Source organism: Rhinopithecus roxellana, chromosome 1, assembly GCF_007565055.1.
Source record: "Rhinopithecus roxellana isolate Shanxi Qingling chromosome 1, ASM756505v1, whole genome shotgun sequence".
Classification (NCBI taxonomy): Eukaryota; Metazoa; Chordata; class Mammalia; order Primates; family Cercopithecidae; genus Rhinopithecus; species Rhinopithecus roxellana.
In genome coordinates, this window is record NC_044549.1 from 79,441,978 (window position 1) to 79,469,246 (window position 27,269).

Consider the following 27,269-nt stretch of genomic DNA (forward strand, 5'->3'; position numbering starts at 1 on the left):
TTACGTATTTTATCATTTTATTAGGAATAATTCCAAATGGGTTATGCAGAAAATGTATTCATCGAATTTGATGAGTTTTCCAAAAACTCTTAATGAAGATATGTCTGCCCAATAAAATAAACATCAGCAGAATTATCATATACTGAGCAAAAAAATCAGGCTGATAACAAAAGCAACATGCAACATAAAAAAGACACAATATAAAGGAAGACAATCTGCTGAGTATTAAAAACCATCTAAATCTCAATTCTTTGCAGCCAGCACAGAACTAATTAGCTATCAAATCCAAACCCCACCAAGGTATAAGTTTGGCTGATGTAGGCCAGGAGTCAATGTAGGGGGAAAAAATTTCCTCAGTGCAAGAGAGCTGAGTAGTGTTTTGGATCTTTCTGTGGCTGGTACAAGCAGTATTAGAAAATCTTTTTGGCAAGAGAGAGAAATAAATACAAATGGAATGCTACATTTTTAAATTAGCAGACTGTCTCAGGAATGATAAAGGTATCAGTAAAGTAGCAAGGGGATAACTTTAAAACATTATTTATCTGGGGCTCAAAAAGCACTCAAACCAATTTATTTAAAGGTTTCACAATAGCTATGTCCAGGCATTTACACTTATGGGAAGTAAAATTTAAAAAGGATACTTTTTTCCCAAGGAGAATTTCTTTAAAACCAAGCACATTGCTAAATAGCAACATTATACTTGGTAAACAATAATTGGCAACAAAATAATATTCTGCCCAAACGAGTCCCAGATACTGTTTAATAACCAAGATACAAACTAATTTTGTTGTAACAAGCCTAGGCCAATTTTATCAAACATGTCCTTGGTTAGATATCCAGTTTCATTTAACGTTTTGAAAGCTCATTTGACAGCCAGTCAAGTCCTTCATACAGACCAGTTCCTTGTGTTGCACAAGTGGCTTGAACATACCACTGTAAAGAAAAGACAAGAAAATACTTGATTAACAAAGTTAATATGTAACACCAGTGTTTAAACTGTCTTAATCAAACTTAAGAGTCTTCTCACACCTCTTGCTTCTCACAAAACTCTACCATATTTAAAGCTACTTATGGCTGGGTGTGGTGGCTCACACCTATAAATCCCAGCACTTTGGGAGGCGGAGATGGGAGGATCACTTGAGCTAGTGATCCTCGAGCTAGTAGTTCGAGACCAGCCTGGGCAACATGGTGAGACCTTGTCTCTACCTTTTTAATTATTTTTTAAAAAATAAAGCTGCTTCTACCTATTCTGGAGATTGCAATGAGCCAAGGCTGTGCCACTGCACTCCAGCATGGGCGACACAGTGAGACTCCATCTCAATCAATCAATCAATCAATCAATCAAGCTACTTCTACCTATTCATTATATTTAGACCAGATTTTCCCCCCTCAGTCATTCAGGTTTTTTTTCAGTGCTGGTTTTTGGTTCCCTTTTAGTAAACTTTCTACCACTTAATCTGAAAAGAGAAATCATGGGAAAATTAGTAACTAATAAACCATCCATCTGGTTTTTATACCTCTCGTTTCCCATAAAACTAAACTCAAAGTAGAAGAGGCAATTTTTGAAAGAGTAGGGTTTGCTGATATTTTAAAGGCAGGCTTTTCAGATAATTTCACTATCTTTAGTCTCATGCATTCCAAAAAGTTCTTGTTTTTAAATGGTAATGAATCTTATCTCTAGTAACTGTGTGAAAGTATCAAAAAAAAAAAAAAAAACCTACAAAACAATTTACATTTAAGACATAGTTTACTTTTATTAATTTTTTTGATCAGTTTAACGCTGCAAGGCCACTGCAGGTATACCATGTTGCCAATTATTTGACTACCATATCTCAGTAACCTAGGAGGCTAGGGAAAGGCTCAAATTCATACCTTCACAGCATGGAAACCTTGTATCATTTACAGTTAGTGTTGCTTGCTTATTTACTGATTGATTGACTGATTGTTTTGAGGCAGAGTACTCACTCTGTTGCCCAGGCTGGAGTGCAGTGGCATAATCTCAGTTCACTACAACCTCCACCTCACAGGCTCAAGATATTCTCGTGCCTTCAACCTCACAAGTAGCTGGGGTTACAGGCATGCACCACCTAGCTAATTTTTGTATTTTTAGTAGAGACAGGGTTTTACCATGTTTGCCCAGGCTGGTCTCAAACTCCTGGTCTCAAGTGATCCGCCCACCTTCGCCTTCTAAAGTGCTGGGATTACAGGTAGGTGTGAGCCACCACACCTGGCCCAGTTTATGTTCTTCAAATCAGCCTGAGATATCTCAAACAGGCAATAGGTTCTTTTTCTTTTTCTTTTTTTGAGACGGAGTCTTGCTCTGTCACCCAGGCTGGAGTGCAGTGGCACGATCTCGGCTCACTGCAACCTCTGCCGCCCACGTTCAAGTGATTCTCCTGCCTCAGCCTCCAGAGTAGCTGAGATTGCAGATGCCTGCCACTACGCCTCATTTTCTTTTGTAGTTTTTAGTAGAGACGGGGTTTCATTATCTTGGCTATGCTGATCTTGAATTCCTGACCTCGTGATCCACCCGTCTAGGCCTCCCAAAGTGCTGGGATTATAGGCGTGAGCCACTGTGCCCAGCCTGCAATAGGTTCTTTGTTGTTTCATTTTTTACCACAGCCATAGTATTTGCCTTATTTACAGGTTAATGCAAAACTACTGTAAAAAGCCTATGACACTAAGTTTCTGATAATTTATCTCCATTGCTGAATCACTGATCTAAAATAACAAGCAATTTTAGAGAAGTATAATTTTTTTTTTTTTTTTAAAGAAACAGTCTAGTTCTGTCACCCAGGCTGGGGTGCAATGGGCACAATCACAGCTCTCTGCACTCTCCAGCTTCTGAGTTCGAACAGTCCTCCCACCTCAGCCTCCCAAGTAGCTGGGACTAAAGGCGCATGCCACCACACACAGCTAATTTTTATTTTTGTAGAGACAGGGTTTCACTTTGTTGCCTGGGCTGGTTTCGAACTCCTGGCCTCAAGCAATCCTCCTACCTTGGCTTCCCAAAGTGTTGGGATTACAGGTGTGAGCCGTGGTACCTGGTCTCCTCCATAAGCTGTTAACAAGCAGACAAGGCTGGGCACCATGGCTGGAATCCCAGCGCTTTGGTAGGCTGAGATAGTGGGAGGATTGCTTGAGTCCAGGAGTTCAAGACCAGCTTAGCAACAAAGTGCGACCCCATCTACACTTTTTTTGAGACCAAATTTTGCTCTTTGTTGCCCAAGCTGGAGTGCAGTGGCGCGATCGCGACTCACCACAACCTTCACCTCCCGGGTTCAAGCGATTCTCCTGCCTCAGCCTTCTGGAGTAGCTGAGATTACAGGTGTGTGCCACCACACCCGGCTAATTTTGTATGTTTAGTAGAGACAGGGTTTCTCCATGTTGGTCAGGCTGGTCTCGAACTCCCGATCTCAGATGATCCGCCCGCCTAGGCCTCCCAAAGTGTTGGGATTACAGGCATGAGCCACAGTGCCCAGCCCCCCATCTCCACTTTTAAAACAAGCAAACAAACATTACTGGACCCTTAATAAGAGAGCTAGATTTCAAAATATTTGCTGTAGGGTTATTTAAAAGATACAAAATTAAAATTAAGACTATCAATAATATTCTTTCCATTCCTTCCACCTCCCCCTTCAAAAAAAAGAAAAAGAAAAAAGACTATCAATAATCTTTAGACCTATTCTACAGCAGTTTTCTATATCTTTACAAAAATGAAATAAAGGTATTTAAAGTTTATTACCATATTTTTAAATAAATGATGTGCTTATTATTCGTCCAAAGGAGATAACAAATGTTTAAACTGAATACTAGCTTACACAACTATCCTAGTAAGTCTTAATAGTCAAGAGGTTAATATCAACTTCCAAATACTTACTGTTCTGTTACGAAGAGACTGAAGCCCTAGTTTATCTGTCATTTCACTGATGGCCATAGCATTTGGCAAATCTTGTTTGTTTGCAAAAAGCAGCAGCACTGCATCTCTCAACTCATCTACCAGAAGCTGGAAATAAAAGGTAAGGCATTAGCAACTACCAACCAGAATCCGAGTTTTGAAACTAACTGTCTTCCTATATATGCTTTACTCAGCATTAAATACATTATTAAACATTAACCTAATTTCTCTACACAAAGTTCACTCTTACAACTGAAGTCTCATATCCTTCAGTTTTTAAATCCAGAGCAAACAATCATATGCCTTCAAGTAAGACAGAACTGTTTTTCAAGTCAATCATTCTACACCCCATTAAAGCAAATCACTCATCATTCGGCCTTCATGATTACCCATTGTCAGGACTGATAAGGGCAAGAAACACATGTGGGAATAAAATGTTTATGGTAGGATCTTATGGTACTTAGTAGCAGAAGTACTTAGATGATGATTCTTTTCAGACTTCTATCCTTTCTAACAACAGTGGGACAATAACACAATTATCTGGGCGTTGGCAGTATCATGAAAAATACAAAAAAAGTACCAAGAACAGAAGTTGTACTGGTGCATGATACAATATAGATGAATCTTGAAAAATTATGCTAAGTGAAAAAAGTCAGTCACAAAAGAACACATTGTATGTTTTCATTTATATGAATGTCCAGAATAGGTGACTGTATAGAGACAGAGTAATTAGTGGCTGTCAGAGGCTGGGAGTGTGGTGTAGGAGGAAGGAAATGGGAGTGACTGCTGATGGTTCCAAGATTTCTTTGGGGGTGATGAAAATTTTCTAGTATTAATTGTGGTGATGGTTGTACAACTATGTATACTAAAAGCCACTGATATGCACATTTTAAAAGGATAACATTTATAGTATGTGAAGTACGTCTTAACAGTTTTTTTTTTTTTTTTTTTAAAGAGGGAAAGCTGGTGACATTTGACTCAGGCAAAAATCCAACAATGACTTAGTTACACATATACTGGCACAATGGTTTTACAAACTGCTCTCTAGTCTTAGGAGGAATGAATGATAATTAAGATTTCATTTCAGTAAATATTTTATGGCTACAAGTTTAAAATCATGACAAGGATTCTCAGCAGTCTTCCTCCATTTAGTACATTTAACAACACAAACACGTGAAATCCAATATATGGCAAGGCTGCAAAATGCCACTGTGAACCAAACGTTTATCTCTACTTTCAGAAGAAATTCTTTATCCTTAAATGGTTACTATTAAAAAACATTTCTGAAGTAATTATTGGCACAGCATAGAGAAAATGGAACCGATGACCTTGGGAACAAAACATTTGACCCAAGATTCCTAGGGTCAAAACTGCTACAGCACTATAGATTTGGTATCTGTAAAATAAGGGACTGAGCTAAATCAGATATCCTCAGCCAGAGATAGGCATCAAGATTACCCATGAGGCATTCTAAAAAAAAAAAAAAAAAAAAAAGCTGCTCTGCCCTTCCTCCCAATTTACTGAAGTAGCTACTCTTCCATGTGTTTTTCAAAATGCTCTATAAGAGATTCTGAAGTACATTAAGAACCTGTGGATAATATAGTTTCTTAAGTTTATTTCTAGCCCCCCCAAATCCACTTGTGTAAACTAATCATAGTTAAAATGTACTAAAACACCACCAGTTTCACCCAGAAAAGCACACCTTGAAAATGATAAATTTAAAGTATATTCTTACCATTTTCTGCAGCTCATCTGCTACTTCCTGAATTCTTTCACGATCATTGCTATCTACCACAAAAATAAGACCCTGGGGAAAAATGGTTTCAGTAAATTTTAATAGTTAAATGACATTCTCTATATGAAACAGAAGTGTAGGCAGCAAAATGGTACCAATGGTTAGACATTAGGAAGGAAATGTCTCATTAAAAGTAAGAATTTAAAGCTGTAATGCTAAAAGCTGATTTGAGAACTATTTGTAAGTTTATTAGTGCCATTTCAAATCTAAAAACTTTTTATTCTTCACCAATTAACTACTTTCCTCAACTACCCTAAGAATAAATTGTATCTATTTTCCCTTCTTCCCTCTGTACTCTCACATTTAAGTGCAGGTACCAAAATAGCCACAAAGTAGGAACAAAAAGAAAAATAACAAATCAAGGATCCTAAAGAATTGTGAATTTGGCCAGGCATGGTGGCTCATCCTGTAATCCCAGCACTTTGGGAGGCCTGAAATCGCTTGAACTCAGGAGCTGGAGACCAGCCTGGGCAACATGGCGAAAGCCTGTCTCTACAAGAAAATACAAAAATTAGCCAGGCGTGGTGGTGTACTCCTGTAGTCCCAGCTACCTGGGAGACTTGAGGTGGGAGGGATCACTTGAGCCCAAGAGATGGAGGTTGCAGGGAGCTGAGATCACGCCACTGCACTGCAGCCTGGGTGGCAGAGCAAGCCCCTATCTCAAACAAACAAACAAACAAATAAAACCATGAATTTACTAACTGAATTAGCTTATTTTGTCAAAGTCATGTATAGAGTGTAATAAAAGGGGGATGGGATAGCGGGAGTGGGTGCACTACTGTTTTTATCTGCTTTATCATGGAAGGAAAAAATTAACTTGCTCCAGAATGCCGCCTGCCAACTCTAGAATCAGGAGGACATCTTAAGAAAAAGTTACCGAGAAAACTCCAAGATTGGGCGCAGTGGCTCACTCCTGTAATCCCAGCACTTTGGGAAGCCAAGGCAGGAGAATCATTGGAGCCCAGCAGTTTGAGACCAGCCAGGACAATATGGCAAAACCCTATCTCTTGAAAAGAAGAAAGAGGGAAGGAGGGAGGGAAAGAGAGACAGAGAGAGAAAGAAAGATTTACTTAAGACATTCTTTAAAAAAAGGAAGGTAGTATCAATTCTCAGAGATACAAATATTAGCTTCTTTTTTCAGACAGGGTCTCAACTCTGTTGCCTAGGAGCACAGTGGCATAATCTTGGCTCACTGCAGCCTCGACCTCCTGGGCTCAAATGATCCTCCCGCCTCAGCCTCCCAAGTAGCTGGGCCTATAGGTGTGTGCCACCACACCTGGCTAATTTTTCTATTTTTTGTAGAGATGGGGTTTCACCATGTTGCCCATGTGGTCTTGAACTCCTGGACTCAAGTGATCCACCCATCTGGGCCTCCCAAAGTGTTGGGATTACAGGCATGAGCCATGGCACCTGGCCCATTATTAGAATTCTATACTACAAGAGAAATGGAAGGAATTAGGAAGCAATTAGTTGAACTCTTTTTCTAAAAACTTTCAAATGGGAAATTATAGAATTTTCAGCTAGAAAAGGGGGGCAAAAATAAAAATAATAAAATAATAAAAATAATAATAATAAAAAAAAGATAAACCCTGACCCTGAAAGTACTTTTGATCATGTCACTTATCACAGATTGTCTTGTACTACTGATTTATTTAAGTAACTAGGCTGGGTATGGTGGCTTTCACCTGTAATCCCAGTATTCTGGGAGGCCGAGGCAGGTAGATCACCTAAGATCAGGAGTTCGAGACAAGCCTGGTGAAACCTCATCTCTACTAAATACACAAAAATTAGCTGGGCATGGTGGCACACCTGTAATCCCAGCTACTCGGCAGGCGGAGGCTGCAGTGAGCAGAGATTGTGTCATTGTACTCCAGCCTGGGTGACAAGGGCACACTACATCTCAAAAAAAAAAAAAAAGTAACTAGATTACATTCACGGAGGGCAAAGGACTATACTACATCTTTTTTTTTTTTTTTTTTTTTTTTGAGACAGAGTCTCGCTGTGTTGCCCAGGCTGGAGTTCAGTGGTGCCATCTTAGCTCACTGCAAACCCCTCCTCCCAGGTTTAAGCAACTTCTCCTGCCTCAGCCTCCTGAGTAGCTGGGATTACAGGTGCCCACCATTATACCCGGCTAATTTTTGTATTTTTAGTAGAGACGGGATTTTACTATGTTGGCCAGGTTGGTCTTGAACTCTTGACCTCAGGTGATCTGCCTGCCTTGGCCTCCCAAAGTGCTGGGATTACAGGTGTGAGCCACCGTGCCCAGACCCATCCTGTATCATTTTCTATTTACCTCTCAGGATTATCACAGTACTGGGCTCTCCAGGGGTATCTAACACTTATTTTACATCCATTAAATGACAAGTTCCTTTGTTTTAGCAAATTATAAGTCCATTTCCTTTATCTCTGTGTAAACCATAACTTAATTTTTTTTTTTGAGACAGAGTCTCGCTCTGTCGTCCAGGCTGGAGTGCAATGGGGCAACCTCCGCTCACTGCAAGCTCCGCCACCTCCCGAATTAACGCCATTCTCCTGCCTCAGCCTCCCTAAAAACTGGGACTATAGGCGCCCGCCACCAGCCCGGCTAATTTTTTTGTATTTTCAGTAGAGACGGGGTTTCACCGTGTTCACCAGGATGGTCTCGATCTCCTGACCTCGTGATCCGCCCGCCTCGGCCTCCTAAAGTGCTGGGATTACAGGTGTGAGCCACCGCGCCCGGCCGATCACTTAATTTTTTAATCTTATTTTACACTGCATCTACACCACCTGGCAAACCATCACTTTAAATATCTATCCTTTGAAAAAACTTTTGGCTGGCATGGCACCTCTAATCCCACCACTTTGGGAGGCTGAGGTGGCAGGATCACATGAGGTCAGGAGTTCAAGATCAGCCTGGGCAGAGTAAGACCCTGTCTCGACGAAAATAATTAAAATTTTAGTAGGGCGTGGTGGCACGTGTCTATAGTCCTAGCTACTTAGAAAGCTGAGGAGGGAGGATCATTTGAGCCCAGGAGGTTGACTGAAGCTGCAGTGAGCCATGATAGTGCCAATGCACTCTAGCCTGGGCAACAGAGTGAGACCCCATCTCAAAAACAAAAAATAATGTTTGATGCTTGGAAAGACAGACTCAAATTCAAATCTTACACTACTTGTTATAATATTATCTAATCCTTGAATATGCCTTGTCTAAATAAAATAAAAATACTACTAACTTCATAAGCTTGTTAAAGATTAAATGCAGTCAAAGAGAAAAGAGCTATCATTGTGCTTGGCTTACCACAGGCATTTATTTACCAAATCTGTCTCTTCCTTTCCATATTTCAAAAGCTATTCCTTTTTAGAACCAAACCTTCCATTTTTTTTTTCAAAAAACAGGCAAGGTCTCCTTTTGTCCCCTAGGCTGGAGTACAGAGGCACAACCATAGCTCACTTCAGCCTCCAACTCCTGTGTTCAGGTGGTCCTCCCACCTCAGCCTCTCAAGTAGCTGGGACTACAGGAGTATGCCACCATGCCCAGGTAATCTTTTTTTTTTTTTTTTTTTTTTGTAGAGACAGGGTTTCACTCTGTTGCCTGGACTGGTCTTGAACTATTACTGGCCTCAAGTGATCCTCCTATCATGGCCTCCCAAAGTGTTGGTGTTTCAGGCGCAAGCCATAGTACCTGGTCCTGAAACCTATCCTTTACAAGAGGTAATGCCCTTAAAAGGGACCTAATTTTATCTTGACTACTAACTTTCCATTTTTATTTCATTTTATTTTTTTTTAAATGTAAAGACAAGGTCTTGCTATGTTCCCCAGGCTGGCCTCAAACTCCTGAGCTCAAGCGATCCTCCCACCTCAGCCTCCCAAAGTGCTGAGAATACAGGCATGAGCCACTGCACCCAGCCTTTATTTGTTTTAAAATGCAAATAATGCTATCAGTCCCAAAGTAACATTGAGAAGGAGAATTATTTTAGGAATTAATCCCTAATTATTTTCTTCCTGGAACAGCCTAGAATCAAGAGTGAAGAAAAGCTAGGATTCTACAGATAAGCCCAGCTGCTATGAGATTATTTTAAAAGCCAAATATTTGCTTAATTATTTAGAATGGCAAATTAGTTGGAATTATCTAATAAGAGGAACACTATGCCATGGTTTGTTAGTATAAGTTAGAAACATGGTTAAAGCTATAGTTTCTTTTTTTTTTTTTTTTTTTTTTTGAGACGGAGTCTCGCTCTGCTGCCCAGGCTGGAGTGCAGTGGCCGGATCTCAGCTCACTGCAAGCTCCGCCTCCCGGGTTCACGCCATTCTCCTGCCTCAGCCTCCCGAGTAGCTGGGACTACAGGCGCCCGCCAGGTCGCCCGGCTAATTTTTTGTATTTTTAGTAGAGACGGGGTTTCACCGTGTTAGCCAGGATGGTCTCGATCTCCTGACCTCGTGATCCGCCCGTCTCGGCCTCCCAAAGTGCTGGGATTACAGGCTTGAGCCACCGCGCCCGGCCTTTATAGTTTCTTTTAAATGCGGTGGCTCAAGCCTGTAATCCCAGCACTTTGGGAGGCCGAGACGGGCGGATCACGAGGTCAGGAGATCGAGACCATCCTGGCTAACACAGTGAAACCCCGTCTCTACTAAAAAATACAAAAAACTAGCCGGGCGAGGTGGCGGGCGCCTGTAGTCCCAGCTACTCGGGAGGCTGAGGCAGGAGAATGGCGTAAACCCGGGAGGCAGAGTTTGCAGTGAGCTGAGATCCGGCCACTGCACTCCAGCCCGGGCAACAGAGCGAGACTCCGTCTCAAAAAAAAAAAAAAAAAAATTTTATAGCTAGAAGAACTGATCAGTAATGCTGGGAATGCAAGCTAAGAGCTCAGCTTTGATTCTATCAGGTAACACATAAAGCTTTCCCCAGCTAGCATGAACTCCCTAGGAAGTAGTACTTGGACTGTTAATTCTAAGGTGGTCCAAAGAGGCCAGAATTGGGTCTAATCTCAAATTAAGAACGCGAAGTAAATTACAAAGCATTCTAAAGAAATCTAGGGATAAACCCAGGGTTACCCTTGGTCAAGAATTATTAGGCTTAAGGATTAGCAAGGTTTTACTTCATATCTAACTCTTCAAAATATGTTGGCCAGGTGTGGTAGCTCACGCCTGTAATCCCAGCACTTTGGGAGGCCTAGGCAGGTGGATCACATGAGGTCAGGAGATCAAGACCAGCCTGGCTAACATGATGAAACCCCATCTCTACTAAAAATACAAAATTAGCTAGGTGTGGTGGCGCATGCCTGAAGTCCCAGCTACTTGGGAGGCTGAGGCAGGAGAATCACTTGAACCCGGGAGGCAGAGGCTGCAATGAGCCAAGATTGCACCGCTGCCCTCTAGCCTGAGTGACAGAACGAGAACTCCATCTCAAAAAAAATTAAAAACCGGTCCAGAGGGTAGAGCATATTAGAGATGAATATCAAATAACATAGCACTGGTTATATCCTGTTAACTGAAGCTGCATAATATATACATGTGAGTTTATTATGCTATTCTCTCTATTTTTATGTATACAGATTGAGTTTCCTTAATCCAAAAGCAAAACTTTCTGAGCACCAACGTGACAAAGGAAAAACTCCCCGGAGTATATCGGATTTTGGATTTTAGGATGCTCAACTGGGTACAATGCAAATATTCCAAAATTTTGAGATCAGAAACAGTGGTTTCTGGTCCCAAGAATTTCGGATAAGCAATGTTCACCTTGTATTTAACATTTTCCATAATGAAGCTTTTTAAAGCATGTGCCTCTGTATCAAATATCTTTTCTAGTCATAGCTGTATTGATGACCATAAACATTCTTTTTTTTTTTTTTTTTTTTTGAGACAGTCTTGCTCTGTCACCCAGTCTGGAGTGCAATGGTGCAACCTCGGCTCACCGCAACCTCCACCTCCCGGGTTCAAGCAATTCTCTTGCTTCAGCCTCCTGAGTAGCTGGGATTACAGGTGCACGCCACCATGCCCGGCTAATTTTTGTATTTTTAGCAAAGACAGGATTTCACTGTGTTAGTCAGGCTGGTCTTGAACTCCTGACCTCATGATCTGCCCACCTCAGCCTCCTAAAGTGCTGGGATTACAGATGTGACCAACTGCACCTGGCCTAAACATTCTCGTTTTTAAATAAAAAAGTATACCACTTATTTAATATGACATACTATGTAAATCTGCTTGTCCCAGCCACTCACCCAAGGTATTCACTGCCACCTAATGGCAATAAACCCCACTTGTATGCAATGTTTTAAGAGCTGGATAACAAGATGACACTGCAAATCTTAAACATATAAAGTGGCAGTGATATCCACTTAAAAAATAATTACCAACTTAATTAGTAAACAAAAACTGACAAATTCCTTGGGTGGTAGAAAAAACAACTGAGGTGGGATCAGGTTAAACAAAGGAAGAGTAAGAAGAAACTCTCCCGTCTTGGGTGAGTCATTACAAGTTTCAGTTTCCTCATATGTAAGAGTGTTAGATTAGAACTGTGGTTCTCAGCAGGGGACAATTTTGCCCCACGGGATATTTTGCAGGTGTGGAGAGATTTTGGGCTGCTAGTTGAGGGGAGCTGCTATTGCCATCTAGTGGGTAGAGGACAAGGATGCCACTAAACAACCTACAATGCATAGAGAGCCCTCCCCATACCCAACAACAAAGAATAACCCAGCCCAAAATGTCAATAGTGCTGTTCTGTAAGATACTAGACCAGTAGTATCAGCACAACCCAAGAACTTGCTAGAAATACAGAATCTCAGGCCTTAGCCAGGACTTACGGAATTAATGTGTATTTTTAACAAATACCCAAGAGATTGATATGCATATTAAAGTTTAAGAAACACCACTGTACCTGGATTATGTACCTGGATTATATCCCCTGAGATTCTGATTCAAGTGGTCTAGGGGATGATCCAGGTCTTGGGATTTTTAAAGTTCCCCATGTGATTCTTACGTGCCACCCCCAAATTTGAGAACTCTTGTTCTACAGGATCACTAAAGTCTCTTCCATGCCAGTATTATATATACACACTATGTGGCAATATAAAAATATCTTACAAATCAATGCAGCAAACTGACCTTAATGTATTTAATAAAGTAAACAAGTAACTGAGCTAAACAAAGGACTATCAATTGTCTTACATTCATCAGAAACTACAATGACAGTTTATACAGACCTTACTTTCTAAACTAAGATGGAAAGCAAAGAACTATGGATAAGAGACCTAATTTATTCTTGAGAAGTACGCCAGCACCCACCCCATCTTCCAAACACTTACCATAAGTGCCTTACAACTCTTCCACCCTATATAAGTCAGCCTTCGAGGCATAAGTGAGAGTCCACTGAAGAATGTGTAAGTGGTGATAAGACAAATGCCAACTCATAGTCAACACCAATATCCAAGTAAATACCAGATACTAACATAAACTTTAGAGCATGAAACCCACAAAGAAAAGTTATAAAAACATATAGTATCCCTTACCTGGGTATTCTGGAAGTAATGCTTCCAGAGAGGCCTAATTCTATCTTGACCACCAACATCCCATACTGTGAAACAAATGTTCTTATATTCTACTGTTTCCACGTTAAAACCTACAAAGAAAAACAAAAATGACCGCTGTGCAGCGTCATTAAGAAAATAAAACCTTTTATTGTGGAATTTTCTTAGTGTTTTAAAAGTACTACTTTTTATTAAAAAAAATATATTTAAACCTAAACATCAACAGAGACAAGGTCTCAATATGTTATGCACGCTGGTCTTGAACTCCTGGGCTCAAGCGATCCACCCACCTCAGCCTCCCAAAGTGCTGGGATTACAGGCATGAGCCACCACACCCAGCCTGTTTTAAAAGTACTTCTAAGATAATCAACATGCTTAACAAAAAGACAGTCTCAAAACGAGACTGTATATATTTCACTTTACAACATATCATCATGATATAAAGTCATCTGTAAACTTTCTTACCAATAGTAGGAATGGTGGTGACTATCTCCCCTAACTTCAGTTTATACAGAATGGTTGTCTTGCCAGCAGCATCCAATCCAACTAGAAGAAGACATTATAGATTTAAAATCCAGACCAACAGCACACTCCAAGAAATAATTTTACAGTAAATTTATAGTTCAAAAGTAGAAGTTGACTGTTCAAGACACAAATGAGTTAGAAATGAAATGATCTTATTTCTGATTCCCAAAGGCAACACTTCCTACAGAAAACCTTTCCATTCTTCTTTCTAGACCAAGAGAGACAGCATGTACTAGTAAAAGGAAACGAGTATATAGCTGACTTAGGCTCTAATCTCTAGCTTTGCCACAAACCAGTTGAGTGACTTTAGGACACTGAGGTCAGAGAAATTAGCCATAAATAAAGGGACTGGATCAGATCATCTAAGATCTCTTCCAATTCAAGACCTTATTAATTCTATGAACTACCAGCATTTTTGCGGGGGGGGGGGCAGCAGAGAGGGGGGACATACTCTCGCTCTGTTGTCCAGGCGCCCACCACCACGCCCAGCTAATTTTTGTATTTTTAGTAGAGATGGGGTTTCACCATGTTGGCCAGGATGGTCTGAAACTCCTGGTCTCAAGTGATCTACCAGTCTGGGCCTCCCAAAGTGCTGGGATTACAAGCGTGAGCCACCGTGCCCAGCCATACTACCATTTTATAAAACACAGATTAGAAGTTGATTCAGAGAACACATAAGTGAATAAAGAATTATCTTAAGATTTGTAAAAGTATTTTCTCTTATTTACAGAGTAAAATTTGGGTAACAGATTTTGATGTTAAGGGGTAAAAATACACTGGTATAACTATGTCCTAGTGATGTAACTGTGTTCTAGTGATCTTATATAACTATGTCCCAGTGACCTTATAATGATAATAAAAGAAGATGAAGCCAATTTTATCCCTGCTTAAATCCATTTCAACATTAAATATGCCAAAATGAAAACCAAAGTCTTATTAACCTGTGTTATAAAAATGGCCCTATCACATTCATCTACAATATAAGTAATATCTAAATTCTTTTTTTTATTTTTTTATTTTTTTTTTAAGTACAATTTCCATTTTATTTCAGAGAATAGTCTGTCTCAGTCTTAAGGACTCAGCTCCTTACATGGGCTTTGGTGGGGGACGTGGGGCAGCACCCGCAGGTCTAAATCGGGGAGGGGGTGTTCGGTCCTTGCGGGCTTCACGAGATCGATTCCTGACTACTTTGCTGTGAATTGCACAACTCACACAGTAATGTAGCTTCACATACAGCTTGGGAAGCACATAGGCATCAAAGACGCTCGCTTCAGAAATGTCCCTGACCGCTGCGGCCTCCACTATGTTTCGAATGACGAGTTTCTTAATGGCCTTGTCCTTGGGCACGCATCAGACACAGTTAGTGCAGCGAATAGGCTGCACATGGCCGCGGCCCTTTTCGGCACGACCATTGTTCCTTCTTTTCTTTGTCATTTTGGACTTACGGACCAAAGAGAGCTTTTTTATTTTTTTGAGACAGAGTATCACTCTGTTGCCAAGGCTGGAGTGCAATGGCATGATCTCAGCTCAATGCAACCTCCATGTCCCAGGTTCAAGCAATTCTCCTACCTCAGCTTCCCGAGTAACTGGGATTACAAGCATGTGCCACCATCCCCCAGCTAATTTGTATTATCTGTAGAGACGGGGTTTCACCATGTTGGCCAGGCTGGTCTTGAACTGCTGACCTCAGGTGATCTGCCCACCTCAGCCTCCCAAAGTGCTGGGATTACAGGTGTGAGCCACTGTGCCCGACCTAAATTCTTAAAATCATTCATTTTTTGAGGCAGAAGTACAAGTAGGGAGGAATGTGTTTGCTTGTGAAAAAAAATCCACACTAGAACAAGAGGCTATACCTCTTTATTAGGGTGACAGTGAAGAACAAATTAAATGCTTGTAAGTATGAATCTCTCAAAACCTGAATATTCTGCAGTGTTTGTTAAAGCCCTCACAAATGAAAGATCAATATCTAATAACCTCACTGAATCTATCATTGTTCTTAGGATATCATATCTGGCTGCCTGGATTTATCACAGATTTTTATATCAATTCAATTGAGTATTGATTTAAGCAAGGACACTGTATTAATATTTAAATCAAAGCATGACTTAGCACATAAAAGCAATGCTTAGTAAGTTAAAAAAGAGCTGAAATTATCTCACTTATCTAATTTACATTCCTATGCAAGTAAGTCTATCTTTTATCAGTTAGTCCAAAACAGAACTGAAGGCTACCGGCAATTCCGATTCCTTCCACCCTCTTACCAACCCTTTCTGCTCTGTACCCTACCAACAATAACTTTTAAGTTCTTTTTGGAGACTCAAGCCTTTTATTCCTTTGTCCTGTAAAACCCTGTTCCCACTTCATACTGGGATACAGGTTTATTTCTTCCCAAATACTAGTCAATGTGATCAGCCCACATCAAGCCCTCATTCATGAGCATAATAATAAAAACCAACTGTTACACAAGTGTTTTATTTTTTGAGTATGGAACAGTATCAAAAAGATCAGAAAACATAATTCTAAAAAATACATAAAAAGGAGCTACGTTAAAGTTTGGCATCTTTAGTAACAAGATATAAAACAAAGGGGGGGTGGCAAAAAACAACTGGATCTTTAAATGGTTCAACAAAGCTGTCTCTTGAAAGCATCAGATTTTTAAGTTAACTAAAATTAACCTTTAAGTTCAAATATGATTCAGCCAAGTCAGAAATGAAACAGATGCTGATTAGGAAACACATACACACGCACACACACAAAACTATGGTACCTGCCAGTTATCACCAGAGGTCCAACTGGACCTCAGATTGCCAATTAAAAACAATGTAAGGCCTGGTGCCATGGCTCATGCCTGTAATCCCAGCACTTTGGGAGGCTGTGGTGGGCGGATCACCTGAGGTCAGGAGTTTGAGACCAGCCTGGCCAACATGGTAAAACCCTGTCTCTCCTAAAAATACAAAAATTAGCTGGATGTGGTGGCACATGCCTGTAATCCCAGCTACTCTGGAGGCTGAGGCAGGAGACTCGCTTGAACCCAGGAGGCGAATGTTGCAGTGAGCCAAGATCATGCCACTGCACTCCAGCCTGGGCAACAAGAGCGGAACTTGGTCTCAAAAAAAAAAAGTAAATCCAAAAATATTAACAAAGAATGGAAGAAATCCAAGACAAATCATGATTATATTATTTTAAATTATACAAAAGCATGTAGGTACTCCAAATTTTCTTTTAATAGGTTTTATATGTGCTTGTATGAATAATTAATAGTTTCCTTGCTCCTCTACTGATAGGAATTTTTTACCCAAAAAACATGTATTACTTTTAAGAAAAGAGGAAAAAAACTGTCCAAGTAGATTTTTTTTTTTTTTAATTAAAATGTTGGGCTGTTTACATTTCCTGATGTATCTTTTTGAAGATGACTGCTTGAGGGCTTTAAATATATAGTATTTTATATACTCATTTTACTTTTTCAAAAAGGGAAGTGTTTAAAAATCATGCAACCATTTCTAGGTCACCCCAGAATTCCAGGGGAAAAAATAATTTACCCATAATGACTTTTAAGCATCCACAAATTATTTTCTAAATATAAATTACAAGACAACAGTTTAATGGCTCACAGCAACACAGAATGTATCTTATGCAGTTGTATCAAAAATAACAATGCTATATAAATGCAAATTAAGTTTCTTAAAAAGCTATTTCTAAGCTTTAATGCACGAATTAAACATATACTGTCATCACTTAAAACTTAGAGTTCTTTACTCAAAAACATATTGGTCCAACAACTTCGAGCCACTTTAGTCATTTCTTATGTATTTCCTTAATGTTGCAATATTTGGCAGTGAAATTTCTCCACAAAATGAAAACTATTACCAATTTTCAACTAGCCGAGATAAGACTAATCTGTATAGCCCAGCAATGTCCTCCCTCCCCTTTGTGTCCAGAAACAAGCAACTGTATTGAAAGATGTACTGGAATAATACTTGTTCTCCTTAACAAGACCTGCACTTTGACCAAAGTGTTTAATATAGCAGGAAAACTACCTCAGAAATCTTTGCTGGCCAGGCAGTCACTCACGCCTGTAATCCTAGCACTTTGGGAGGCGGAGGCGGGCGGATTGCTTGAGCCCAGGAGTTTGAAACCAGCCTGGTCAACAGAGCGAGATCCATCTTTAAAAAAAAAGAAAAATTAAATTCACTGGGAAGCTGTGCTTGGTGGCTCACACCTGTAATCCCAGCACGTTGGAAGGCTTAGGCAGGTGGATCGCCTGAGCTCAGGAATTTGTGACCAGCCTGGGCAACATGGCAAAACCCTGTCTCTACAAAAAATACAAAAATTTGCCAGGTGTGACTGGGGTATGGTGGCTCATACCTGTAATCCCAGCACTTTGGGAGGCCAAGGCAGGTGGATCGCCTAAGGTCAGGAGTTTGAGACCAGCCTGACCAATATGGAGAAACCCCGTCTCTACTAAAAATACAAAATTAGCTGGGTGTGGTGGCACATGCCAGTAATCCCAGCTACTCGGAAGGCTGAGGCAGGAGGATCGCTTGAACCTGAGAGGCAGAGGTCGCAGTGAGCCGAGATCACACCATTACACTCCAACCTGGGCAACAAGAGCAAAACTCCATCTCAAAAAAAAAAAAAAAATTTGGCCAGGTGTAATGGCTCATGCCTGAAGTCCCAGCTACTGGGGGAGGCTGAGATGGGAGGATCACTTGACCCCAGGAGGTCAAGGCTGCAGTGAGCTGTGATCACACCACTGTGCTTCACCCTGGGCAACAAAGTTGAGACCCTGTCTCAAACAAAAAATTAGGGTGGTGCGCATCTATATTCCCAGCTACACGGGAAGCTGAGGAAGGAGGATCCCTTGAGCCCAGGGGATTGAGGCTGCAGTGAGCCATGATCGCACCACTGCACTTCAGCCTGAACAACAGAGCAAGACCCTGTCTCAAGTCCAGGCGTTGTGGCTCACGCCTGTAATCCCAACACTGTGGGAGGCTGAAGTGGGCAGATCACAAGGTCAGCAGTTCACAACCAGCCTGGCCAACATGGTGAAACTCATCTCTACTAAAAATACAAAAATTAGCTAGGCATGGTGGTGGGCGCCTGTAATCCCAGCTACTCAGGAGGCTGAGGCAGGAGAATAGCTTGAACCCAGTAGGCAGAGGTTGCAGTGAGCCCAGACGGCGCCACTGCACTCCAGCCTGGGCAACAGAGCGAGACTCGGTCTCAGAAAAACAAACAAAAAAGTCCCCACAAAACAAACCTTTGCCCATAATTAGGGCAGCAAGAAATACTTATATTTTAAATTTAAAAAGTTAGATCTGGCCAGGCACGGCGTCTCATGCCTGAAATCCCAGCACTTTGGGAGGCCAAGGTAGGTGGATCATAAGGTCAGGAGTTCAAGACCAGCTGCCCAGGATGGTGAAACCCCATCTCTACTAAAAAATACAAAAATTAGCTGGGCACGGTGGCAGGCGCCTATAATCCCAGCTACTCGGGAGGCTTGAGGCAGGAAAATGGCTTGAACCCGGGAGGCAGGGTCTGCAGTGAGCCGAGATAGCGCCACCGCACTCTAGCCTGGGCGACAAAGCAAGACTCCGTCTCAAAAAAAGAAAAAAAAAAAGTTAGATCCAATGATCTCAACTTTGAGGGAGAAAAAAATATTGCAGAAAGGAGTAAGACTGGAAAGACAAAAGAGTATTTTCAGATGGATAAAAAGATTTTTCACGTTTTCCTTTATCTTTCAAATTATCTACAAGTTTGAAATATACCTTCATAATTTTAAGTGTGTGTGTGTGTGTATATATATACATTTTTTTTTCGAGACAGGGTCTCGATCTGTCACCCAGCCTGGAATGCAGTAGTGCAAACACAGCTCATTGTAGCCTCAAACTCCTAGGCTCCAGCAATCCTCTCACCTCAGCCTCCCCAGTAGCTGGGACTACAGGGGCACGCCACCATGCCCAGCTAATTTTTAAAATTTTTTTGTGGAGATGAGGTCTTGCCATGGTGCCCATGCTGCGTAATAATTTTAAACAAAATTTAAAATTGAATATTTACTGCATTCTAAGCATAGTACTAGGTGATTCTATACATTTTTGGAATTTAATCCTCACAATAATCTTTCATTTTACAATTTTACAGATGAGACATTTAATGTCCAGAAATGTCCCCCATAATCACAGAAAAAGAACAGATATTTAAAAACCTAAGTCTTGCAGAGAAATTAGAACCCTCATACATTGCTAGTGGGATGTAAACGAGGATGTAAAATGGAAACGTTTGTCAGGTCCTCAAAATGTTCAAGACAGTTACCATGACACAATTCCGCTCCTAAGTATTTATCAGATAATTTAAAACACATGTCCACACAAAAACTTGTTCATAAATGTTGAAGAGCTAGAAAGTGGAAACGACCTAATTTTCATCAACTGATGAATGAATAAATAAAATGTGGTTTATCCATACAATGTAATTACTGTTTGGCCATCAAAAGAAATGAGGTGCTTATGTGGATTTTATGAAAAGGAAAAAAATGAAAAGAATGAAGGACTAATATACACTATAATATGAATGAATTTTTTTCTTTTCTTTTCCTTTTGTTTTTTTGAGACAGAGTCTTGCTCTGTCGCCTAGGCTGGAATGCAATGGCACAATCTCAGCTCACTGCAACCTCTGCCTCCCAGGTTCAAGGGATTCTCGTGCCTCGGCCTCCTGAGTAGCTGGGACTACAGGTGCCTGCCACCACACCCAGCTAATTTTTGTATTTTTAGAATATATAGGGTTTCACTATGTTGTACAGGCTGGTCTCAAACTCCTGACTTCGTGATCTGCCCGCCTCGGCCTCCCAAAGTGCTGGGATTACAGGCGTGAGCCACTGCGCCCGTCCACTATGAATGAACTTTCAAAACATCATGCCAAGTGAAAAAAGCCAGACATAAGAGGCCATAAATCATGATTCCATTAAATAAAGTGTCTGGAATAGATTAACCCATAGAAACAGAAAAGAGATTACTGACTGCCAGAAGATGGGAAGAAGGGGGAATGGGAATTACTACTAATGGGTATCAGGTTTTTTTGAGGGATGATGAAAAATTCTGGAATTAGACAATGGTGATGGTTACACAACTTTGTCAATACATATACCAAAACTCATGGAACTATACACTTTAACAGGGTAAATTTTATGGTATACGTATTATATCTCAATTTTTAAAAAAATTTCTAAAAAGCCAGAACCAAAAAACCCTAGTTCTGATGCCAGAGACCTCAAATACTATTTACATACTGCCATCCTGACTTCAGGTTTTTCTAGTGGACATACTGTATCTTAATATTTTGGTTGGGCACGGTGACTCATGCCTGTAATCCCAGCACTTTGGGAGAGTGAGGCAGGTGGATCACCTGAGGTCAGGAGTTCCAGACCAGCTTGACCAATATAGTGAAACCCTATCTCTACTAAAAATATGAAAAGTAGCCGGGCATGGTGGCAGGGGCCTGTAATCCCAGCTACTCGAGAGACTGAGGCAGGAGGACTGCGTGAACCCGGGAGGTGGAGGTTGCAGTGAACCGAGATTGCACCACTGCACTCGAGCCTGGGTGACACACAGAGACTTTGTCTCAAATATATTTTATCGAATTCATCAGAGGCTTGACCATCCAAACTGAAACTGAGGCCACCAGGTATATGGAAAAATGTGAACTTAAGTTCTGCTTCTATGCACGGATGAGAAACATCTGCATTTTTATCAGTTAATTAGCAGCAAATTAGCAAAGTTTCTGACAGCCTATTGCACTACTGTAATAATGCAAAAGGATGCATCTAAGGATGGCTGTACCTATCAACCAGTGGCATGAAACAGGATTTTTGCCTTTTCTGTTTCCTATATTCACATAATGAGAAGAGCCTGTTTTTTCAAAGGTTGGCAGTTACATGTTCAACCAATAACCTGAGAAAATGCTTGTAATAAGCTAAATCAAAAAGAGAGGACACAAAACTAAATATCACAACTACAATTTTAGAGGAACAAAAACTTCCTCTTAAAAGGCTGACTGAGCGTGTACCAGGTATGGTGGCTTACACCTGTAATCCCAGCACTTTGGGAGGTCGAGGCAGGAGGATCTCTTGAGTCCAGGAGTTTGAGATCAGCTAGGCAACAGAGCAAGACCCCATTCTCTACAAAATAATTTAAAATTAGCTGGGCATAGTGGTGCCTGTAGTCCTAGCTACTCCAGAGCCTAAGGCAGGAGGGATTGCTTGAATCCACGAGTTCAAGGCTACAGTGAGCTATGATCATGCCACTTGTATGTGCCCTAGAGTATGGTTGACAGAGCAAAACCCTGTCTCAAAAAATAAAAACAAAAATAAGGCTGAGAGTAAATATGACAGAATAGTGGAATTACAGATAGGTAATTATCACTTTATTCTTTTACCTGTTTTCTAAATGTAACAGAAGGAACATATACTACTTTTAGAATCAGGAGGAAAAAAAATTACATAAATAGATGGATTTACAAAATATGCTAAGAAACAAATATAAAACACTCTTTAGCTTGGTAATATTTTTTAAAGTGACAAATATAGGATCCTTTCTCCCAAACATCTCTAGACCCCCAAAACCACAGTCACATTCAAGACAATACAGAACTACAGTGGCATACTACACTACACTGGTATCAGCAAACTTTTAAAAATGAACACTTTTTCAGCTGTTCAACAGGCAAGAACTGGAAAGTTCAAAGTAAAGAGATCAGAATTAATAATTCCTCTGCAGAACACATTAGTATTTTTGGATATATACATAATTTAAGGATTCACTTAACAACATTACATCTTATCATGGATCAAGATACAGAAACCAGACTTAAAATAGGACAATGCAGCCAGGCTCAGTGGCTCACCCTGTAACACCAGCACTTTTCGAGGCCAAGGTGGGGGGATCGCTTCAGCCCAAGAATACGCAAGATAGTGAGACCTTCTTGCTACAAAAAATTTCAAAAATTAGCCAGGCAGGTCGTATGGCATGTCCCTGTTGTCTTAGCTACTCAAAAGGAAAAAAAAAATAATTATTTTAAAAATATATACAAAACACAGAAGCTGGCCGGGTGTGATGGCTCATGTTTGTAATTCCAGCACTTCGGGAGGCCAAGGCGGCTGGATCACCTGAGGTCAGGAGTTTGAGACTAGCCTGGCCAACATGGTGAAACCCCGTCTCTACTAAAAACACAAATATTAGCTGGGCTTGGTGGCAGGTGCTTGTAATCCCAGCTACTCAGGAGGCAGAGGTTGCAGTGAGCCTAGATCGTGCCATACTGCACTCCAGCTTGGGAGACAAGAGTGAAACTCCATCTCAAAAAAAAAAAAAAATTAAATTAAATTAAATACAGAAGCTATTGCTTTATTTTTATTTTTTTCAACTAGAGATGGGGTCTTGCTAAATTGACCAGGCTGGTCAAAAACTCCTGGCCTCAATGCGATCCTCCCAACCTGGCCTCCCAAAGTGCTGGGATTATAGGTGTGAGTCACCACACCTGGCCAGAAGCTGTTGCTTTCTAACTCGAGGAGCATGGGCAATACCATCACTCGCATAACTTCCTCTTATAACTAGTACATAATTTCTGTCAATCAATAGTCCAGATTATGTTAAATTTGATACACTGTGTTGGTTTTTTAATTACAGTTAACTACAAGCTAACTTCCAACATCTTTTAAAGTTACTTCAACTTTTGGAAGAACAGCAGGTGTAGGAATTAAATTTAAAACTTCACAGTAGTTTGGCAAACCTGAGACATCAGCTAACTCCTATCTCCTTTATACTTTAAAATGGTAAAGTCTGAAAAAAACACTGACTCAGGAGGACATGAATCTTATCTAAGCTTTATAAAGAAAAAAGAAACACACTAATGTAAAACATTAACCAATAATTCCAACAGTTGAATGGGGTAGAAAAAAAAAAGTGATCTATTATTTTTGCTGTCACTCATAAAGCCTGACAGAAAAATTAAGAATTATCAAACTTCCAAACCACCTTTTTCCCTGTTCATGCACATATCTCCCTCGTACGTTGATACCTCCTTTGATGAGTTACCATAAATGTTGATCTTGTGACTGAAGTGTTTTTAGTCAAGGAAAACTGATTATCCCAAAATTAAAGTGCAAAACAATAGCATGCCTGAGTAAAACATTCAAAACAAGTAACTCCTAAGTCCTCCGCACAAATGCAGAAACTTCAATATTTTTTCTCTCCCATTTTCTTCAAATCTAGCATACTTCTATCTTCCTTGCCCCTCTGATACTTTCATCAATCACAAAAAACTAAGGAAACAAAAAATAGCAATTTATTTACAATAAATCTTAAGTAAAAAGACCAATATACTACGTGTTCTGGAACACAACCATATATTGTTAAATCTCTTTAAAGAACAGGCTGAAAATTCATTTATCGCAGTCCAAAGTCCTCCTATTAACTTCCGATCCTTTTTCAGACTGCCAACTTTCAGTCACTTAAAACTTAAATATGCTTGCCCTCCTAAAATAATTCTGTTCTCTTGACAAAGGAAATCTAAGAAACTTTGAAAGAGAAAATACTTTATGAATCATAAACAATTGTTTCACAAAATGTAAATACGCTGAATTAAGAGGAAAATTAAACATGAGCCAATGTATATACTGTTACTCTTTATATACCTTGAAATATTACAGAAGCTTGTGTTTGAAAGCTTTCGATGGTAGTACAGTTCGAAAATAAAACCTCCGGCCGGGCATGGTGGTTCACGCCTGTAATCCCAGTACTTTGGGAGGCCCGGGTGGGTGGATCACCTGAGGTCAGGAGTTCGAGGCCAGATTGGCCAACATGGTGAAACCCCCGTCTCCACTAACAATACAAAAAATTAGCCGGGCGTGGTGTTGCATGCCTGTAATCCCAGCTATTTGGGAGGCTGAGGCAGGAGAATCTCTTGAACCCGAGAGGTGGAAGGTTGCAGTGCGCGGAGATTGCGCCACTGCACTCCAGCCTGGGTGACAAGAGCAAAACTCCGTCGAAAGAAAGAAAAGAAAAGGAAAGAAAGGAAGGAAGAAAGAAAATAAAACCTCCTCTGGTAGAACACAAGCTAATGAACCAGTAAGTTTCAACGTTCAAAGTTAGAGGGGCTTCTTTCAGCGTTATTCTAGTCCATGGAGCTCAGCTGTGCTGTAGGCAGGTCACAGTAACCGGGAGCGGTTGCTTACATCAGCCAACTGACAGCCCTTCTCCCTTAGCTGAGCAAAAACACGCCCCCTAAAAAGCAGTTTTTTAAAAGTCAATTTTCTAAAAAGAAATTTTAAAATTGTAGTTACTATTTAACAAGACTACCTTAAAATTCAGCGTCATGATGTTCAGTTCAGTTACTGAAATTTTATCAGGTATTTTTTAAAAATTCGTTTTTTTGCATTAGACTTTAAGCCGGCTAAAAATAAGTCTGAAAACCTAGGAAAACAAACCAAATACATTTAAAGTTTTTGAAAATAGCCAAAGAAATAGAAGATAAGCTTGGTTTTCGGAGAATGAGATTAACAAGGAGAGAAAAACTTGAAAAGGAATCCAGTGCAAGGCCAAGTTTAGCAAAGTGAGCGCTGAAGGACTCCAGACTCTTCAGAAACCTTGGGTGCTCCCTGGCCACCGCAACTTCCTGCCCCGGGCGACTCCAGGCTCCGGGTGGCCGCTGGCTCACATACCAACGGAGTGTGCAGGGACTGTACACGAAGCGCGGAGGGGGAGGGAAAAGGCTGGAGTGGCTCTGCCTCCCTCCTGACCGCTGTCCACACCCGGGCAAGAAGGTATGCAGATCGCACCCCCAGAAAAGGCCTCACCAAGTGTTTGCTTCCCAGAGTTGGCTTTCCCCACATCTCTGCCTAACGCTTTCCAGCTTTCAATAAGATCAAGGGGAAAAAGTCAAGTCCAGAAAGAAGAAATCTTGCCCAAAGCCCTGTCCCTGCCTCGTCTGGCGACAGATCTGGGGAGGGATCGCTCACCCTCCGCTCCATTGTTCCCCCTTAAGAATTCCTCCCGACCCCCGACCCGACGCCCCTCCCCCACCACGGCGAGGAAAGAAAAACAGGCCCAGAGGCCACCTGAATTGTGGAGACTCTGCCTTTCCCAGGTCCCGCCTCGACTCGCAGCCCTTCACTCACCCATCAAAATGCGCATCTGCTTCTTGCCAAATAGTCGGGAGAAGAGGGAGGAGATAGTGAGGCCCATGGCGGTAGTGGCACTTGTGATGGGCAGAAGCAGAAGGGATTTGGGGCGACCCCGTGCTTTCTCCTTTCAAGCTCCCAGGCAAACTAAAAGAGAGGGAAGAGAAAGAGCGGAGGAAGAAAGGGGGAGGCGGGCACGTCTCGCTGGCCGCTGTGCTGATGAAGCTCCGGCACAGGAATAAGCCGGTAGAGGACCTGCTAGGCGACTGGCGCGGCAGCTCCGGCTCTAGCCTTTAGGATCTGGCTGTGCCACGTCACGCGGCGGCCGCGGCGACTCCAGCAGCGGCCCGGCCCCTCCAACGCGGACAGAATCGCGTCACCGCCGCCCCATCCCCCTGCGCTTCCGGTGCGCCCAAGCCACTGCGCTTGCGCACTCAGAGGATTGGCCAGTTTCGCTGACGTGCATCTCTCGACGACACCACCGTCTGGACGTGGCTCCAAGAGTCGGGAGAGGCCGGCTGGGGCACATGCGTACTGGGAGACGGACAAAGTCCCACAATACCTCGCTTCGTCACTTCCAATCAGACTCAGGGCGAGACGCTTCCGCTCGGATAAAGGCATTGTCGGGGTGATAGTACTTGCTTCCGGAAAGGCGAGCTGAGCATTATGGGTTAGGTGAGGAACCCTGTCCTCTTCTATTAGGGTACGCGCGATGGGGATTCCCTGATGCCATGAACTTACACGTCTCACACACAGGGCCGGACGCTTGCCTTAGTTAACGCGTGAAGACCGGCCCGGCCTTTTGCGGAGAAAAGTGGTTAAAAGCCGACTTGTGAGCTGAGAAACTGTGGCACCCTAATGAGCTAAGGCGAGACGCTTCGACCACCACGCCAGGTTGTTCTGAAGATCTCTAATTCTGTCAAGGCGAGAGCGCTCCAAGACATGTTCATCGGCTATTGCTTTTTAAAGAGAAGGCAACGGCAACGAGGAAGTCTTGCTTTTCTTGTACTTTTTCTCCTAGAAGCAGCATGAAAGACTTACTCCTTAGGTTGAGGAAGTGGAAAGCCTCTTACTTTAAAAGTATTTATGATCAGGCCTGGCGCGGTGGCTCACCGTGCCCTGCCTGCTACACCTTCTTAAATTCACAACAATGATTAATTTATTAGACTCATTGCCAGGATAAAGATTTAATCTGTTTTTCTGATAGTGCCGTCCTATGTGGTTCTGTAGTTGCTTTTTCCAACTGGTATATTTCCATAGCATGGGGTTGAATAAGAAAAACTTGCAAACTTTCAAAAACAGTAAGCTATTTTTGTATTTTTGAAGGCTTGCTGAGTAACGCTTCTCTTGGTACCACTACCTTATCCTACCCTTCAAAGA

The 27,269-nt window shown here is 41.5% G+C and overlaps 1 protein-coding gene and 1 pseudogene across 2 annotated transcripts; both read right to left on the reverse strand.

The window, feature by feature from the left end:
- ARF4 (ADP ribosylation factor 4) lies at positions 1 to 26,518 on the reverse strand. Its single transcript, XM_010360468.2, has 6 exons — positions 25,887 to 26,518; positions 13,661 to 13,741; positions 13,178 to 13,287; positions 5,634 to 5,705; positions 3,881 to 4,006; positions 1 to 933 (listed from the first exon to the last, which is right to left on the reverse strand). Exons 1-6 carry the CDS (start codon positions 25,951 to 25,953, stop codon positions 847 to 849), a joined length of 543 nt encoding a protein of 180 aa, XP_010358770.1. The 5' UTR covers positions 25,954 to 26,518; the 3' UTR covers positions 1 to 846.
- Positions 14,749 to 15,154, reverse strand: LOC104660183 (annotated as a pseudogene). Its single transcript, XR_747681.2, has one exon. The product of XR_747681.2 is annotated as a 40S ribosomal protein S26-like (transcript).
- Positions 26,519 to 27,269: the final 751 nt, after the last annotated feature.